This window comes from Pocillopora verrucosa, chromosome 1 (genome assembly GCF_036669915.1).
Source record: "Pocillopora verrucosa isolate sample1 chromosome 1, ASM3666991v2, whole genome shotgun sequence".
Classification (NCBI taxonomy): Eukaryota; Metazoa; Cnidaria; class Anthozoa; order Scleractinia; family Pocilloporidae; genus Pocillopora; species Pocillopora verrucosa.
Genome location: NC_089312.1, coordinates 6,910,583 through 6,930,423, shown reverse-complemented (window position 1 = coordinate 6,930,423; position 19,841 = coordinate 6,910,583). Strand labels below are relative to the sequence as shown.

At 37.6% G+C, this 19,841-nt stretch overlaps 3 protein-coding genes, 1 long non-coding RNA gene and 1 other non-coding gene across 5 annotated transcripts; 3 read left to right on the top strand and 2 right to left on the bottom strand.

The window, feature by feature from the left end:
* Positions 1–4,256: 4,256 nt before the first annotated feature.
* On the bottom strand, positions 4,257–6,043 carry LOC136277819 (uncharacterized). The gene is made up of 2 exons (XR_010716047.1): positions 5,859–6,043; positions 4,257–4,416 (listed from the first exon to the last, which is right to left on the bottom strand). It is a non-coding gene; the product is annotated as an uncharacterized lncRNA (long non-coding RNA).
* Positions 6,038–7,600, top strand: LOC131795405 (uncharacterized). Its single transcript, XM_059112972.2, has 2 exons — positions 6,038–6,618; positions 7,483–7,600. The coding sequence occupies exons 1-2, from the start codon at positions 6,038–6,040 to the stop codon at positions 7,598–7,600; spliced, it is 699 nt and encodes a 232-aa protein (XP_058968955.2).
* Positions 7,601–7,672: 72 nt separating this feature from the next.
* Positions 7,673–8,290, top strand: LOC136280235 (uncharacterized). Its single transcript, XM_066165156.1, has one exon. It carries the CDS (start codon positions 7,673–7,675, stop codon positions 8,288–8,290), a length of 618 nt encoding a protein of 205 aa, XP_066021253.1.
* Positions 8,291–14,685: 6,395 nt separating this feature from the next.
* LOC136280216 (uncharacterized) lies at positions 14,686–15,768 on the bottom strand. The gene has a single exon (XM_066165113.1). The coding sequence runs from the start codon at positions 15,766–15,768 to the stop codon at positions 14,686–14,688; it is 1,083 nt and encodes a 360-aa protein (XP_066021210.1).
* A 450-nt stretch (positions 15,769–16,218) lies between these two features.
* Trnat-ggu (transfer RNA threonine (anticodon GGU)) lies at positions 16,219–16,291 on the top strand. The gene has a single exon. It is a non-coding gene; the product is annotated as a tRNA-Thr (tRNA).
* Positions 16,292–19,841: the final 3,550 nt, after the last annotated feature.

The window sequence follows — 19,841 nt, the reverse complement described above, 5'->3', positions numbered from 1 at the left end:
TTTGTTATACGCACTTAAAAAAAAAATTTGAAGGACAATGACCAGATTATAACTGAAGCAAATATTCAGGGGCTATGAAGCGTCCTATAAAAGTAAATAGGCATAAGGGCGGAAGAGTTGACATTTACTTCCGTAGCTCAGTTGGTAGTAATATTCTGGGAGGCCTGGGTTCAAATCCCGTCCAAGCCTGAATTTTTCTTAGTCTTCCTTTTCTGCAATTGGTAAAATTGCAGCTTACCTGCAAGGATCATGTCTTTCTTTTATTTTACATCGGCAGCTCCAAAAAAATTAATTTTTTAAAAATACACAGCTTAAACTTGCGCAAAGAAGAGAACCTTTGTTTTGACAATATACTGTTTGTAAATGATTGAAATATAATAGACAAAATATCCCCTGTTTGACCTAACCATGTGTTCTCCAAGTGGAAGGGGAGAGTTGGGAATGTTTATTTTGAGCAGTCATTGTATGAAAAAAAGTCCGAATTGATTATTTTTTCCTGATAATTGCTTACGTTAGGGGAAAGGCTCCATAAAAGATGAATTTAAATGGGATCAGTAACGATTGAAATCGGATTTTCAATGCAGCCGATCGCATGGGCCATTGGGCAATTAAAATTTAGAACCGAGTTTTGATAAATACGCGATGTGATTTGTTCGATTTTGATCTGAATATTACGAACTAACAATATGTTCTCAAAGTGGGAGGGGGGAAGTGGGAAGGAGGAGGTTAAAATTAGTTGATTTTGCTATTCTTGTTAACTTCAAATTTCTTTTCGACTGGCTGAGTTTTGAACTCTCCATCTTTCGGTAAATTGCGTCTCTCTGAACCCTTTTTGAAGCTAGTGGGAGTAACAAAATTTTAATAGAAACTGAATCCCACTCCCACTAATAACAACGGCGATGGGATTTCTATTAAAATTTGAAACGGGGTCTTGGCAAATATATAAAGGGGTAAGTTTCTAAAGAAACTGTGGTGCTGCGTCGGTGGGAGAGTATAGCAGGTAATTTAGTGTTAACAACTGGGTTGAAAACGTAAATTAGCCACCGTAAAGGGTAAAAAAGCTGACGTTTCGAGCGTTAGCCCTTCGTCAGAGCGATTAGAGGAATTGTGGGTTGTGTGTGGATTTATATGTAGAAAGTGGAGCTACGCCATTGGTGGGAATATGGTGACGAGAAAACAGGAATAAATTAGTTGAATGAAAAGCGCTCGTTGATTCCGTGGGGATTAAGGGTGCCGATTTGAAATATAAATTTTTGTTCTAGTGTTTTACGGCTTTCTGAACTGCCTAGATGTAAGGAAAGGCCGCAAACTGCTGTATGCTGTTTGGAATGATAAGGAAGATTAAAGTGTCTAGCGACTGGCTTAGATGCGTCCTTGTCATTTCTTTCCACATCGCGAAGGTGTTCTCGGAATCGGTCACCCAGTCGTCTTCCTGTCTCGCCGATGTATAACTTATTGCAATAAGTGCAAGTTATGCAGTAAATAACATTGGCGGAGGTACACGTAAAGTGATCAATGATCAAGCCAGTCGCTAGACACTTTAATCTTCCTTATCATTCCAAACAGCATACGGCAGTTTGCGGCCTTTCCTTACATCTAGGCAGTTCGGAAAGCCGTAAAACACTAGAACAAAAATTTATATTTCAAATCGACACCCTTAATCCCCACGGAATCAACGAGCGCCTTTCATTCAACTTATTTATTCCTGTTTTCTCGTCACCATATTCCCACCAATGGCGTAGCTCCACTTTCTGCATATAAATCCACACACAACCCACAATTCCTCTAATCGCTCTGACGAAGGGCTAACGCTCGAAACGTCAGCTTTTTTACCCTTTAAGGTGGCTAATTTACGTTTTCTTGGCAAATATGCCAGTTGGGATATAGGATTTGGATCCTGCCATTATGAGCTGTAAACTGGCCCCTCTGCAACGCATGGGTTTAAGGGCAATTAAAATTTGAAACCAAGATTTAGTATGTACGTGAGCTGAGATATTGGATTAGAGTCCCAACATTACAAATTGCTATAGTTTACACGCGTGACTGGGTCTGTATAAGCTTCTTAAAAATAAGTCTCTTCAAATAAGCAATAAATGTTGTTTACTTACAGTCGAATCAACTTGGTGTTGTAGCTGAAGACTCCACGTGGTAGCTCTGCTATCTGATTGTCATGTAAATACCTACGTAAACGATATTAAGAAAAACAATAAAGCAAATTAACCATCTCATGAAGTTTAAAGACTTACAGAGTTTGCAAAGTAGATCTGTAGGAATAGAAATTAACTCTTGACTTCTTTCCAGACTCCTCTTCTATTGTGGGAGACCCTTGTAATTTCGGCCAAATCTCTTGAGACCTTAGTTACCGGTCATCATTTATCGCTTAAGTGGCCGGGAAGGGAAGAGTCATAGGATTTGGTTTAAAATTGCAGCTCGCCTGCGAGAATGGTGCCTTTCTTTAAATTTACATCGGCAGCTCCAAAGAAATTAATTTTTTTTTTAAAAATACACAGCCTAAACTTGCGCAAAGAAGAGAACCTTAGTTTTGACATGATACTGTTTGTAGATGATTCAAGTTGTTTAATAAACAAAATATCTCTTTTTGACCTAACAGTGTGTTCTCTAAGTGGGAGGGGGGAGGTGGGAATGTTCATTTTGAACATTCATTTTATGGAAAAAAGTCCGAATTGATTATTTTTTCCTGATGATTACTTGCGGTAGGGAAAGGCTTTGTGAAAGGTGAATTTTAACACGAAGGCGCGTTATAAATAGGTTGGCTCCTCCCCTTTGTTTCAGCTCAAATGCAAAGATCATCCAATATGGCGACCAACGTTCCCACCATGAGTGAAACGGTCTGCATAGAAGACACACTTTAAGTGTTTTTTTTTTTGTGTCAATAAATTAGAAGATATTGCGTCTTGTTGACTCTCATTCCCATAATTGAGCTCATTTTGATATTAATTGGCACTAACTTATCGTTCGGCCGCTCAAAGCGCTATCTGCGGTCGACGAGACATTCGCACAGTTGTCTTTTCAAAATTCGCGCCGTGTAACTTCGGCTTATGTCCCAAGCCCCTGATACAAACTGGTTCTTCGAGCCTTCAGATTATTCCCATTGAAACTAGCGGATTCATGATACATTCTATGCGTAATGCTCAGACTATTGTTATCTGGGTCAGCATTAGATTCCATCCACCAAAACCACCTCGGTCGAGAGGGACTGAGATGGAATATTTAATGACTTACAATACATAACCGAAGATTCTCGGAAATCCGCAAGTGATGTAGCCGAACATCGAAAGCTGTAAATTCCATGATTCTTGAGGAACAAACAGAAACAACTTAGCGAGAATTTTAAGTCGCGAACCACTGATGGTAGACATGCAGATAATTTAGGATACGTAAATTCTGTTGATGAGGCGCATAAACTTATTGCGGAATTTGAAACAGGATTGACGAAGTTTTCTTTCTTTAAAGCTGTCAAAGGTTTCGGGAACACATATATATATATTGATATAGCTTTTTAGCATTACAAAGCTTTGCTATCGCTATTGTGCATTCTCACTAGTTTATCTAGTTCAAGTCCTCTGGCATGGCTTGGATGATACCACAATTGTGGAATCATTCGGGTTAATTTAATGCTTACACCTCCTTCCTCGGACAGAAGTCACAAAATACTGGGGGAAGATGCATGAGATATTTAAGAAGCAAAAATTCGTTTTTTACTGGTGTGCCTTTCCTAATTTTGGGAAGGAAAGTTGGGAAGGAAAGAGAGAAAAGGAAACGAAAAGATGCAGAAGAAGTACTACATATAATAATTTCTTTTTATCCTCAACCTTTGTGTTTCTGTCAACTATGGCTTGCTAATTCGAAAGGTCAAATACTTGAATGGGTCATATGACATTGATCTCAGAATACTTTTATGACAAACGTGATAACAGTTCAATCTTGGCTAAATTGAAGATGGTTTAGAAGTTAACAATTATAAGAACTTTTCACTAACATATGCTGCTGACAAAGGAGAAAATATATGCAATTCTGCATTTTTTGCTTTCTATCAAGCAATCATATGTTTGCTCCTTATCACGCTATGACACTTCCGTTTTGTCACATTTCAAAAAATAACTTGAGAAGTACACTGTCACTCATCTTACACTATTATATTTACCTATTACAGAAGGCTGGAAACAAAGATTTTGTTTTCAAGAAAATAAGATTTCTTTTCCAAGACACAAGGAAGTTTGACTGCAAAGCACAGATAAAAATGCGAGAAATTTTATTTTTTTCAGAGAACAAGGTAGTTCTACTCATGTATAAACAGAACAAATGCGATTTAATAAATCAGATATGCAGCATGACTCCTTTTCTTCCATCCCCACTCAAAACAAGCAAACACACCTATAGAGGTTCTAGTCTGGTCTGCAAATGAAAAGGAGGAAGGTGATCACTGCAAAATTAAGCATTAGGGTTCTTATTTATAACATATTGATTATCGTATACTGATATCTAGAAATTAAGGTTGCAAGTAGCAGCCAGCTGAGTTATAGTTTGAGTTTATCAAGTCCATTACTTTGTTAAATTTAGAGTAACCTTGTCTTGAGAGAGGAAAACTGAGGAGCTGTAATATACTCATCATCAATTAGGGACCACAAAGAAAAATTTATTTATAGAGACTTTTGAAGGAGAGGGGTAAGACTTGTGACAAGCTGGCAGACATATAGATAAACTTTACTGCTAAATGGGTTACAATACAAAGTGCTCAGTATTTAGATCAGCTATGGCTCAACTTAAACTTTGCTTTAGCTTCAAGTTTAATCCTTTGTGGAATGCTTTTGAATATTAAGAGGCTGGGATAAGCAAGAAACCAAAACTGAATTTTAAACAGTACAAAGTTAATTTGATCTTCCAATGTTATTTAATTTTAACCATTAATAGAATTGGCTATTTAAATTTATCCCCTCCATTTTTCTGGATATTGTGAGCAAAAACAAACAATTATCACATGGTTTGATTCACCAATGTGGCAAAGGCCTTTCACTGTCTATCCATAAAAAGTGAAATAGTTTGTAAAATGTAAGACATTCTGCATCTTGAGCGTATACTTATTCATCCATGTGAAATTAAAGGTTACTTGAAATAGGATTTTCAGACCCCTGATAACAATTACTAATGTGCTGATTTGTTGTACTTAAAGGTTATGATTTTAGCGGAAATAGTGGAAGAAATTTCTGGACCTGGAATTTTGTTGCAAATGTCTGTTTAAATCAGTTTAAGTCAGTTAAAAACTCTCCTGTTTCAAGATTACATGATTACCACACCAGAACCTTTTGTATTCTATATTGTGCACCATGATTATGATTATGGTTTCAATAATAAAAGGTGCTGACTCAAGAACTTTGCAAAATATCTCTACATACAAAGAAATAGATTGTGGTTATGTACTCCAAATAGCAGGTCACATCAGTCTTCTGTAAGGAAGTAACAGAAATTGCTATGGTGGTTTTGGTGGATGGAGAGAAACATCCACCAAAACCACTTTATTCTATGTGTTATGAGTTATGATAATCATTATGAACGTTTGGTCGGTCAGCAATTGTGCACCATAAAAAATAATTAGCCAGAGCACTAACTGCTAATTAGTGGTATAAATCTTTTGTCTCCCTGAACATCTAACAGTGGCTATAGATAAAATTTAAAAAATATATTGTTGATGGTTTTGGTCAAAGTTTTGGTGGATGTTCCCTAATGACATCCAGCAAAACTACGTAACATCTGGGCACCTTTTAAATACGTAAAATATCTGCATAAAATTGCGTAAAATGTTTTATGATACTACAATCGAACAATAAATTAATACTTACCATTTCTTGAGTAAAAAGTTTTGACGCAATTTCCCAAACAAATAATACACTTAGGTCATCGGGATAAGTCGGCATGTTGTCGTAGCTTCGTAATTTTAATTTAGTATAACAAGTCATGAGTTGTCCATCATTCCATCTCAGTCCCTCTCGACCAAGGTGGTTTTGGTGGATGGAATCTAATGCTGACCCTAGGAATAGAAGAAGCCTTCCCAAACGAAGTTGAGGTGATCTCTGATCTAAACGAACTTGTTTTTCTTATGAGCGAACTTTCAAGGAACTTTGACAGAATTTTCGAGGACTCGCAACTTTCTACGTTTACTGTACCATCGTCCCTTAACGATCGTCTTTCAACTGTTGCAAGGAACGGTTTAGTTGGCAGACCAAGGCTACAGATCTTACAGCAAGAGCTGCAAACTCTGCACAATGACGCCGATTTTCGTTGGGCTGATATCAGAAGAGTTCTTGGAATCTCCGGGAGAACTTTGCGCCGTCGAAGACATGAATTTGGGTTGCCAGTTGGTGTGGGAGAGAATTTTAGTGATGTCTCCAACGATGACCTTGACGAATATGTGAGGGAAATTCTTGAAGTGACACCAGGCGCTGGTCAACGTCTGGTTGAAGGGGGCTTAAGGGGCTTCCGAATCCAGTGCCATCGTATTCAGGATTCTATTCGAAGAGTGGATCCGGTTCTTCGCACTTTAAGAGCAGCGCAACAGATAATTCGTAGAGTGAACAGTGTGCCATGCCCCAATGCGTTATGGTAAAGTAAACGAATTCTTTGAAGCGCTATTTAGTTAACACTACCTTCTTTCTAACGAGTCTCTGTTCAGAGGGGTCTCCATTTTTAACAGGCCCCCCTACTCCATTAGCGCCCACCACCCCTCTTTTCAAAATAGTTCGTTATTTCTCTAAGGGCAACACCTCCCTGGGGGGACTCCTGTATAAAAAGGACAGGGATGCTTGTTATACTTTTTAGGGTTTAAAAATGCAGGTTTGGTACCTCTTATGGTGGTCTGTTCTAAAAGGTCCACAGCAGGAGCTTTTGTGCTATCTCTTAGGTAGGGTCTTGAACAGAAAAAAATGTCAGCTAGGGTTAACTGTGTTGTTTCAGAATTGTTTCCTCTTAGAGCTGAAAAGCATATTAAGCTAGCCCATAAACAGGATCTTAGTACCTTTTAAGGGTTCTTTTCAAAATTTGCGAAAAGCACTCCTTTCCTTTTTATATGGGAGTTCCCTCCACACAGGGGCAACACTGGTTTTAAATCTGTAATACAAGGGAGGTCAGGCTGTAATTTTGATGCATGAGTATTAATGCCAATTCAACTCATGATTTGAGATACTTCCCCCAATTCTACTTAGCCCCCTCACTAATCACCCTAATCCAGTTTTCCAGCCCCCACCTTCCCCTGATATCATGCTCAAAATTCTTGCCTATCATGCCTGTTACTCATGGGTGATCACAAAATGCCTCTTGTTGTTGTTATGATTATTATTTTTGTTGTTGTCATTATAATTATTACCACTATTACTCAGATAGGCAGATTTAACTTTTTTTACATACCATATTTAACCTAACTTATATGTGATAGTGTAGTGGAACAAATGTCTTCATGGTGTCCAACAGGCGCGTTGGTGGCAACCACAAACTAATCCAGCCATATAAAATTGTCATTCATGGTGGTTTAGATGGTATTTCAAGAATGATAGTGTTCCTTCAGGCATCAACCAACAACAGGGCTTAAAATGTACTGCAGTATTTTCAGTCAGCTGTTGAGCACTACAATTTACCATCAAGAGTTCACAGTTATCTTGGAATGGAAAACATAGAAGTTGCTCGCTTCATGCTGCAAGAAAGAGGTTTAAATAGACGCAGCCACATCACTGGAAAATCTGTTCATAACCAGAGAATAGAGCATCTCTGGTGTGATGTCAACTGGGTTATTGTGAACCACTTTTTGAACATTTTCCTCTTTCTTGAACACAGTGGGATTTTAGATCCAGCAGATGAGGTGCATCTGTTTTGTTTTCATCTAGTTTACATTACACTGATAAATAATACCATTGACCAATTTATCAGTTGGTGGAATAATCCTCCTGTAAGCACACAATGCAATTTCTCTCCCAATCAGCTCTGGATACAAGGAATGCTACATTCCAGAAATTCTGGGTATAAGGCTGTGACAGATGTGACTGCCAGCAAGGCTGTCAATTTATTCAATCATTATGGTATTGGTGAAGAAGGGCCTGCACCTGACATGCAGAGTGACTATGCAGTTTCGGTACCTGACACAATTCCTACTCTGACACATAATCAAGAATTGTCACTGCAAGAAGCTAAAGATGCAGTCTTCCAAACTAGTGATCATGATGGAATCATAGCTTACCAAGTGGTATTGCAGATTGCTTCTTTTTATTTAAACTGCTGTTCATGATTTACTGTATTAACTTCATGTACTTGGAATGAACTCTTAATACAGTTAGTATAAATTAGTTACTGCTATACATGTCAGTATGCCAAGAATTAAATTACTAATGACAATGTAAATGGGAAACAGTAACAATAATCAGTTATAATCTCAAATCTAACAGCCTTACTAATACAAAGGGGTGTAAAACTTTGAATAGCTGGGAAAAAAATACATGATGTTATGGTGGCATAATGTACTAGATGCTTCATAGTATAAACACTTTAAACCTGAGATCTAGCCTTGATTTGCAATCACTCAAAACAATATTGCAAAACAATATTGCATGCATAATGGCTATTGCAGAGAATTTTATACCCTTGTAAATGAGCTCTTGTAAGCTCTTTTTGTTGGTGTTGAGTTTATCATGCTGTTAACGAAACAGTTAATATGCTGAGTAACTTGAAACTGGAACTTTGAACGTGGAACATTTCCTAAGTAACCTAAACGGATTTGAAAATTTTATTATTTTATGTGAAGGGTCCACTGGCATATTTCCCTTGGCCACTGCTTAGGAAACTAACAGAGATTTTGTATTAATTTGAGCAGTAGAAATTTCTAGCAATAAAGGAGCAAAACATTACCATAAACATATGTAAAGTCATGGATAATTGTAACAATTTCAAAGATTTTTTTCCTTAAAACCTCAAGTTACACCCTCCCTTATTCAATCTCTTAGTGGTTATGATTCTATGTGTTTTTTTATGTCATATGAAAAATTATGAATAAAAATGGTTAGTGGGCCCAAGAATAACACAACTGTTAACTGAAAGTAAGATAAGGAAGGATCATCCTTTCATGTCTATATCTTGCCAAAACCAATACTCTCATTCAATAATTCTTCTGATATCAGCCCAACGAAAACCGGGGTCATTGTGCAGAGTTTGCAGCTCTTGCTGTAAGATCTGTAGCCTTGGTCTGCCAACTAAACCGTTCCTTGCCACAGTTGAAAGACGATCGTTTATGGACGATGGTGCAGTAAACGTGGAACGTTCCGAGTCCTCGAAAATTATGTCAAAGTCCCTTGAAAGTTCGTTCATAAGAAAAACAAGTTCGTTTAGATCAGAGATCACCTCAACTTCGTTTGGGAAGGCTTCTTCTATTCTTAGAGTCAAAGTGACAAGAGTTCTTTCGTTTTCTCGTAAACGACGACAAAAAAAATCAGCCGAGTCGTAGGACGCAGTGTTCCTTTGCCCTTCTGCACTTTCCAGTAGCCTACCCAAAGGCGTAAAAAATCCTTCGATGTTGGGCAGCCAAATCCGTGCACCTTGCATAGTGCTTCTCAAACATCACTGATCATCTGCCTCTATTTCCGCCATTTTGGAAGGGTTCGTTTCCGGGGCTTCTTGTTTAATCTGACTTCCGGTCATTTCTATTTCCGCTTCCTCATCTTTTAGTTTTATTGAACATCTTTTAGTTAGGTAAGGTCACGCGTGAATGAGCCAGGAAAGCGATGTATGCTGCACAATATCGATGTATGACATCCAAAATCGATGTATTCCGGATGAAATTGATTTATTTTAAGACTTTAACTCATAACAATAACATAATTAAACAAAACATTAATGTATCCATGTTCGATATTTTGTCCGTAAAAGAACCTCATAGAAAGCCGTTGACTGCTTGTCATTGTGAGACATTACGGTACTTATACCAAAACCACAATCCGATTGATTGGATCTCTTCATTTTCCTGAGTTTTATAGAAGTCAAAGTTAATTAAAGCAAACACCCGTCGTGACGATTTTCAGGATCTTTAGTAGGACAATTTATAAACAGGGAGAGATTTTCTGTTATGGAAGAGAATACAAAATGTATTTTTAATTTTGCAATTTACTTTTTTTCCTTTCAGTATCCTTTTCGCATCCACATTATACCACAGCTTTCACTTAGAAATCTGTGGAGATTAAAATGGCTGCCTTCAGTGTTACTCTGTAAAGGTTGAATTTTTAATTTTATTTCTTGTCCAATTTGGTCACTTGCTGGAAAATGAAATCGGATTCTTTGCAAAAAATTAGTTAAAAAAGGGCAATTCATCCAGCAATCACATTCAAGGAAATTTTGACGGTCCTGATTAATACTAGTAATAGGACCGAGTGGAGTCCAATTCGGTCTGTAATCATACGAGTGATTAACAAAATCGGACGACCGCGAAGCGATGTGTTACTAACGAGTATGATTACAGACATAATTGGACGACATGCAGTCCCGTTACCCACCAATCAAAACAATTACAAACTTTTAGAAAGAAACTAAACATCGGTTATACGTTTTTTAAAAGAAACAACAGTTAACTTGGCGAAATGCGAGACAACAGCGCGCGCACACGACGCGTTCTCAAATCTTCTTTTTCGATCTCATAAGACCTCACAAAATGATTTTTGTAAACATTGCGCTCTTCTTTGCGCTTAAAATAATTTAATTTCGAAAGCATGCATTTCTCTTCAATAAAAATACTTCGTGAATAAAATTAATTTTCACCATGTGCTAAACCTTTTAATGGATTCAGCTTTTGGTGGTTGAATTTCGAAAAGATGTTCTCAATATAACTGTAAAAATTTGTTTGGGCAAATGATTGAGAGCGATACAAAAGCTTTTCAAAGTCCGTTAAAATGCAGTTATTTGACCTTTTGTGGTCAACATTCCAATCGCGAGTCACACATATTTTAATATGTTTCAACCCATACGAGGCTGAAAAATGTACATAGAAAGATATTTCCAAATGCTCTAACCTCATTTGCCGCAGGAGACCGATCCAGAGACCATTTCATGAGTGTGATTTTCTTGTCGTTCGTCGTATTTAGGTCTGTATAAATGATAACGTCCGATGAAACCACCAACCCTGTCGAACACCATCTTGTTGTCAAACGTTCGATATCTTTCTTCACTGTGGCTTCTTGTCCAACGGTTCAGTTGACCGCGAGTATTGCTCAGTTTACAATGCAGTAAAAGATTACATCTGACAGTCTAATTCAAAGCTAAACCGAGTTGACTACAAACATGTACGCCGTTTGAGTATTTGGGTTGTCACGCAATACCGGTGACAAAGGAACTTTAGGGGTTAGGTGAAGGGCAAAACTCCATATAATTAAGCACTATCAGAATTGAACTCTTGGAACCTACAAAATATTTTATTCTGTAAACATTTTTTGTAATAGTGTCATCTTTGTCTGGTGACAAACAGTAAAATACATTTATTTATTGCAGGGAATTATTCTTGTTTTTTTGGCGCTCTGTGCCTGTCGTACTTATTAGGGGTGTTTTTCTTTCCACTAAAATTGCAAAGAATACCCTAATATAGCATGAAAGAGAACCTTTTGTACATTTTTACAACACCATGCTACAAAACGCAGTGGTGGGGATGTGTGGCTTTTGTGAGGCTGGGGTGCTATGTTCCGTGGCCAATGGGTGGGGCTTGCGTAAGGGAGTTGTACTATTAACCACTAGGGAGTTTAAGATACGGTCACTACGGACTACGGACTACGGTAATACACGGCGAGGACCTGGTTCGAGATTTACTGCGCATGCTCGATAGCACGTGGGTTTCGCAGTCCGTCGTGTGGTTGCAGGCTACGGGGAGTAGTCGAGGAGATTCGCGTAGTGAGGACTACGTAAGTATTTTTTTGCCGATTTTTGACCAGTTTTGTTTTCTAAACGCTACTTTTATGTTGAACAGTCTTTAGGCAATTAAACTTGAGCGAAAAAGAAATAAAAATCGCATTTTTTTTCTGTTTCTGGTTCTGATTACTGACGCCCTTTGAATTCTGTTGTGTTTACAAGCAGATTAGGATGTCAACAGGAGATGAAAGCAGGTAATTCACTTTCTTTTTCTACTTTTCAAAGGTGAACTGCGAACTTTGTTGGAAGTATGTACTTTTTCCAAATCAAAATAGATTGTAAAAGCTTTTACAGGGTTCGTACAGGTCATGGAAAACCTGGAAAGTCATGAAATTTAAGAATTCATTTTCCAGGCCTTGAAAGTCATGGAATTTAATTGTCGGTCATTGAAAGTCATGGAAAATTGGTTATGTTTGCTAGACTAGTTCGTGCACAGTCCAAAATAAGGACAAAAAGACGTAATTAAACGGCTTTTAGAAATGGCACATATGGTGGACACTAAAGTGTTATCTGTTGCACTGAGTAAGGTAAATACCCTAAATAAAAACAAGGATAGTTTTGAAAATTTTCTTAAGTGACAGCTATAACCAAAGTCATGGAAGACTGGAAAAGGTCATGGAAAAAGTAATGGAAAGTCATGGAATTTGAAGGGCTCAAAAGAGTACGAACCCTGTTTTATATAAACGGAAACTTCATTGTCACTGACTGGGTATTTGTTTGTCTCTTTAGTGTGTGCTCCAGTGGCGAGTCAGCCGTCTCTGTTCGAACAAAGTAAGCTCACATGTCTGAAAATGGCATTTGTATAAATCGTTTTTCAAATGCTCATACATTAATTTATATACTGGTTTTGTGTCCTAAAATTGATATGCAGAAGGAGAGTTGAAGCTTGGGAAGGGAAGTTAATGGAGAACTATGGTGAATCAAAATCTGATACAATGACCAAATTGGGAGTCTTATGTTTACTTTGGATTTAAAATTAATGTTTTTTTTTAATTTAACCTTGTTTCCCAAATAAAATAATTTACTGACTGGAGACAGCAGCCTAAGGACAGCTTTTTATGGTGTTATTGATCAACAGGTGATAAAACGTGATTGGCAGGATGCAATTTTGTACTAAGAAAATACTTTGATGCTACGTATTAATTTTATAAAATGTGTTCCTTTTTAGTGGGCCGTTTCGTTGGAATGAAGCAAAAAATACTCTGCTCCTTCGGGAATTATACTCCTCGGAGCCATTTCTGTACAAAGTGGGCAGCAAGGAAGCTGGCCAAAAATGGACAGAAGTAGCCGAAAAACCAAACTGCTTCAGTCCTTTAAGAGACATGCCTCGGGATCAGCGAAGTGTGAGGGAACAATTTAACAAGCTGTTAAAAGACTACAAGAACAAGAAAAACAAAGAAGAAAAAGCAAGTGGGATCAACCCTGATCCACCAACAGAAAACGAAACATTGCTTGAGGAAATAGTTGCGGCCATGGAGTCAACAACACTTCGTGTAGGAAATGCAAACAGCAAAAAAGATGACCAGAAGAGGAAGGATGCACTTGCATGTAGAGATAAAGCCATGACCACGTGGGCAAAGGCTGGAGCAAGTGGTGAAGCCTCTAATTCTGGGGACCAAAGTGCCACAGAGAAGAAGACTGTAAAGAGAAGAGGAAGAAAAAGAAGAGCTAGTTCTGATCCTTTCCAGTATTTAGCAGAGAAAACAGCTAAGGAAACAGACCTCAGAAAAGAAGAGCTGGAACTTCAAAGACAGCAGCTGCAACTTCAGGCTGAGCAGCAAACAGAACAATTCAAAGTGCAACAAGAGCAGATGAAGCAAATGATGCAAAGTCAAATGAACACACAAAACCTTGTTCTTGCTCTAGTACAGAAACTTACAAAGTGATAACATTTAAGAGTTTTGTTGTTTGAGAGCTTGGCTGTTTTGCCATCCCATACATTCAATTTAAAGGGGCATTTTGCATTTTTTGGAGACTCTAATACGTTGTTGTTTGTTTCACAGAACCTTTAACAAACTGTTGCATTTTTCTATTAGTTATCCGAAAATTCCCCAAAAATACATAAGCATGCATGGTGAACTTTGTTTGGTGAGTTATTGTGAGTAGAAACAAGAAAAAGGATAACTTGTTTATTGTTCATGTTTTCCATAATACAGGAATTTAATATTTTTTACCAAAATGGTCATGAAATTTTTATTTCTTTGACGGTTTGGATCCATTATCTTTTTCATACAGGAATTAAGTTAACAGTGAATAGTCACTGTATTAGTTCATAGTAAAGTTGTTGCACATACCGTAGATGATTACCATGGCAACTGCATACTTAAGTTTAAGGTTTAACAAATTCATTCCATTACAAAAACATAAACTTATTGTCAATCAGAGTTTTCTGTGCCCTTACTTCCTGGTTCAGACCCTCTCCTTGACCCAACACCCGGCAAACAAAGACAACTCAATGACCAATGTTTTAAAATCTGATTAGTACTTCATAAGAACTTAATGGGTTATACGAAAAGGTCGCTTTGTCCTGGATTTAAGTGAACATTTGTTTTATTCTTTTTTTAAGCCTTGCTGCTTTCTCTTTTTAAATTTCATTTTCACGGACAGAAGACTCACCAGACACTAGCAGTAATCTTGAATGAAAAAATAAAACCTGAAATCCTGGATTAGCTGCTAGAACAACCAAATATATTTTGTAACTTGGCATCGGGCTAAGACATCTCTACTTGATATACTGTGATGCCATTAGGCCAAATAGTCTTGAACAGTTGGTGGATCAAGTTGAAAATGTGTTGATGTTGTGTTACCATAAAGGCAAGTGAGAATATTTCTAAACAGTGCGGACACTATATACTGCTTTCCAACTGCGCTTAATCCTAACTTTAAGTTTTTCTTGAAATCTAAGAACTTGAACAAGTTGGAGATATCGCCAAATAGCCATTCCACCGAAGCTCTAGCAGAACTCATTGCTGAATTAAATGCTTCCATATCGGCTGTAAATACTGGAACCTCCCCTATTCGGTAAGGGGCCATTAAATGAGGACGAAGAGGGTAAGCTGGGTCTCCATAGAGACATAGGACGTCCCCCCTTGGATTGTAAGCTTCTCTTTCCAGCGTTTGCAGCAGGCCAGAGTCTTTAAGCATCCCTGCATCGTGGCGTGCACCCTCCACCGGACCATAAAGATTTGCTACCAAACCATTTGGCACTACTACGGATTGAAATTTTAGCGCATGAACACGCTTGTGCCCGTTGTATACAACGCGCTGTTTTCCTCCAGGGCGACATATGGGGCGAACCGTGCCGTCAATGAAACCAAAACAATTGGTAAGTGGACTTCCTTGTCTTGCTATAGCACAGGCGTATTCTTGAAGGCAAGCAGGGGTAAGAAATGGCTGATTCCAAGAGGTTAAACGAAACCCATGTTCATTAAAAACCCAATCAAGTACAGTGTTAGCGATCATGCACAGCTCTGGCACCGGACGTCCAAAAGTTGAAATTAAATCGAAATAGCGGCATGGGTATGCTAGTCGTTTTAGCAGTAAACAAAGTCCTTCTAAGCCACTGCAAACTGTTCCCTGTGGGCACTTGAAACTCGCCGGAATCCGCAATGCGTTCAATAACATCGGAATATCATCCTTGGCCACCCTGAAGTGAGCTTCGCACTCGCAAGAGTCGAACACATCCAAACACAATGGATCAAAATTCCAGTACGGAAATGAAGGATTAACGGGTTGGTAATAATCGTAAAGAACAATAAACTCTTCATCATCCAGAAAACCATCCGCATAAGCGATTAAAAGGGTGTTTCTAGCATCTTCGAAGGACATTTTTTTTTCCAAGTGCAGCCGTAGTCCGTAGTCGTTGTCACGATCTTAACGTCAAACAACACTCCAATTTTCGCGCCCTTTTAGCGTAGTCGGCCCAGTCCACGCGTGGCTTGGATTCTCACGCCCAGACGTAGTCCGTAGTGACCGTATCTTAAACTCCCTACTGTTAACAGACCCAACTACCGTTTAAAACCTTAAACTACAGAGGGGCCGACATATGTGCGCTCGGTCAAAATAAGGTCGATCTCATTTTCAGGACCGGTAAATTTGAAAGCCGATTCATGACTTGCGATATTTTTGGTGCATGAAAGTAAAGGATCAATTTCCGTTTCACGCATTCGATCTCTAGTGTTGTAACCACAAACTCCGCCAGTAAGCGACTTGAACGAACGACAACCTTCCGTTGAAAGTCATACATTTAAACTGCGGATAAAGACGTGAATGAAAGTTGGCTTGTTAGCTCAGTTGGTAGAGCGCTGCACTGGTATCGCAGAGGTCATGGGTTCAAATCCCGTACAGGCCTGAATTTTTTTCAGGCCTTATTTTCACTATTGCCTAAGTAGTGCACATTACTGCGAGGATCACTTTCATTCACGTCTTTATCCGCAGTTCAAATATATATGACTTTCATATATTCTTAACCATTTATTCATCACTTCACGGGTTTATTTAGAACCAACTTCATGACCATCACATTAATGCGAGGATCACTTTCATTCGCGTCTTTATCCGCAGTTCAAATATATGACTTTCATATATTCTTAACCATTTAAACCAGGTTTTGTTTACTTAGGCTTACTATTTTTAGCAGGTACTAAATTTAGCTTTTAATGAGTATCAGCTAAAGGCCCGATCTCCGCAACTTACATGTAAGAGATTTCGATGTTCACAACAACAAAAAAAACTTAGCAGCAGGTCAGAGTGACGTCTTTTTACTTTCCCCTTCCGCTACCCCCTAAAAAGTAACTTTCCATTATATGATTTGCATTGCATGACGACTCTCCGTATACAAAACTTCGTAGACTGCAACATATGTGTAGCGCCACTTTCAAAAGCATCAATCAGATCAACTGCACCACAAACCGAGCAACACTCACAGTCAACTGAACCGCTGGATAAGATGCCACAGTGCAGAAAGATGTCAAACGTTTTACAACGAAGGTTGGTGACAGTTCGCAAATTGAGAGGTAGTTTCAACGGACGTTATAAATACGACGAGCGACAAGATAACCACAGTAAAATGGTCTTTGGATCTTTCTTCTACTGCAAATTAGGTTAGAGCATTTGGAAATGTGTACCCATGAACATTTTCCGGCCTCATATGGGTTGAATCATATTAAAGTATGTGTGTGACTCGCGACTGGAATGTTGACCGCGAAAGGTAAAATAACTGCATTTCAACGGACTTTGAAAAGCTTTCGTATCGCTCTCAATCATTTACCCAAAGAAATTTTTACAGAAATAATGAGAACATCTTTTCGTAATTCTACCGCCCAAAGCTTAATCCATTTGAAGGTTTAGCACATGCTAGAAATTAACTTTACTTACAAAGTACTTTTACTGAAGAGAAATGTATGCCTTCGAAATTAAATTATTTTACACGCAAAGAGGAACGCAGTGTTTACAAAAATCTTTTTGCGAGATCTTATGAGGTTGAAAAAGAAGATTTGAGAGTTAAAAAGACGAGATTGTGATTCGTGTTTGAATGCGAAGCTCTCAAACTTGTGCAATAATTTGCTGCTAAAAATGACGATTTTAACGGAATTTTGTTATTTGCATTTTTCTCTGAAATAAAAAGATATTTTTCCAAAAAAAGTATCCAGTGATTTTAGTTATAGTCTAGCCTATCTAATATTAAAATAAGAAAGAAATCGAATCTTTCACCCTTGCCGCGAAATTTAGAATTTGTCTGATTTTTACAGACAATCGCTCTTAATATGAAATCCGTCATATTTTCGTAAGTAAAATTTTACATCGCAAAGCTTCACCATGCTTTTATCAATTACAATAGACTTTTAATTTTTTTCTTGCAGTGTTTTCTACCTACATCTGAAACACAGTTTCTTTGTTTTGAGAACGCTACCAGCAAAAATAAAAAAGCAAAAGAAAACAAACTTGCTTAAACGTGATTGAACTTTTAAAATCGAGATTCTTGGTAAGCTTCGTAGCTAGTTGAAATGCTTAAGAAAGATTAATTGATATTCTTCGTACGGCCATTTTCGAAAAAATCTAGTCACGCACAATGATACATTTTTGGTACTAGAATACAAAATTTCCTTTAAAAATTGGAAAGGGTTTGAGAGCAAGCTCTTCGTTTTTCACTCAAAGGGCGGCCGATGTAACTTCTGAGCCTTTCTCCCTTGCGATGAGCGGAGATCGCAATGAGGGACCTAAGCATGATCGCAGTCGCTCTGACACCATCGTAATTAGTATGAATTTTTATATTTATGCTAATTTGGCTATGTTTTTCATCTTTCCTGTTTTGTTTTGTTCTGTTATTTTTTTATTTGAACACGAAACTATACATACTATACGAGTGTTAAATGTGTTTGATTCTTGTTTTCGTACATGAAAACCTTCAAAACTCGGACTGCCCATTTACTTTTGTCTTTGAGGATCACGTTATAATAACGTAAATTAGCCTTCTTATTCAACTCTTGTCAGACGATAGCCAAAGTTCAAAGCCGAGTTAATACTATACTGTATTAGCTCCAAGCGCTATCCTTCTGAAATAGAAATAACTTCATCGTTGTTGAATACTGATTTTCTGTTTGTAAACACTCGCTATCAAATATCCAAGTATACAAAATAAACACAACTTCAAATAGCCAAGGTGTTATTGATCCCTCTCGTTATTTTTATTTTATCATAATAATGACAGTAATAATCCAATTGAATACAGCATTTATATTATTATCTAATTACTAAGAACGAAAATTTTTAATCAACCTCTATGAGCTGAATGGTGCTATTATAACTTGCACCTTCTTTGATATGCCAATGGATCAATTTGCTAAAACTTCACTAATTAAAGTTTTCTTATCTCATATAAGCACATAGGTTATTATTTTTGTTTTTGTTTTTAATGAGGGTCAACATGTTATATAATCCAATGAGTCAGAAAGCATGCATTTTCTGAACTCTGCAGAAAATATGAAGAAAAACCTGGTATTGTTCTAATAATGAAGCACATAATCAAGCAGGAAAAATGAGCAAGCATCAAATCAAAACTCTTGAAAACCACTTTGGAATCTTTTGTCACGGTATTTTCTAACAGACAGAAAGAGTCCTACACTGCTACAAACCGAACTACGTTGTTAAACAATGCGCAAAAATGCTTACTAAGAAGCAACTCCTTTAGGCGATACCGTGATTATCTTCTACAAACCACTACAGACTGTTCCTTAGTTCTCCACTGAAACAAACTTACTGTTTTTACCCAATATCTTTTAAATGCACAATCTTTGATGTACATCATAGTGGCTCTCTCTCTCAGTGTAGCTTGAAACGCATAATTACTCCTAGATTACTGAATTCTTGAAACGTATTTTAGAACATTCCGCCAAACTAAAACACTAAAATTCTGGTAGAATGGCATCATAGTTACATAACCTCCAAGTCACCGTGAAAGGGCACTCTAGAAGTTAATATTTGATAATGACTTCCCATAACAATTATTGGTATTGCATCCTATCGTTGTAAGCCAATTAACAGAATTCAATTACTTAATTCTACTTTTAATGCGCTTCCCATCTCCAGCTGTCTTAATTTGTCCTCAAAAGACTCCTCATAGCAGGTGTCTTAAAGGATCCCAATCAACCGCATGGGTGTTTTTGTTTAGCTGAGGGAAAGCTGAAGCTTCTTGTGACTGTAGACACGATCCATAAGATGATGTCACTGATATGTGAAGTGGCCATGGAGACCATATCAGTCATGGATATGAAACACTAACTCAATTAAATTTTCTAAATCTGAAAACTTATAACTTATCGTTAGAAAAAAAATCGTTTTATTAGGGATATTTTTAAAGACAGCCAAAGATCGAGTGAAATTTGATTCAACTAAGTTACGTA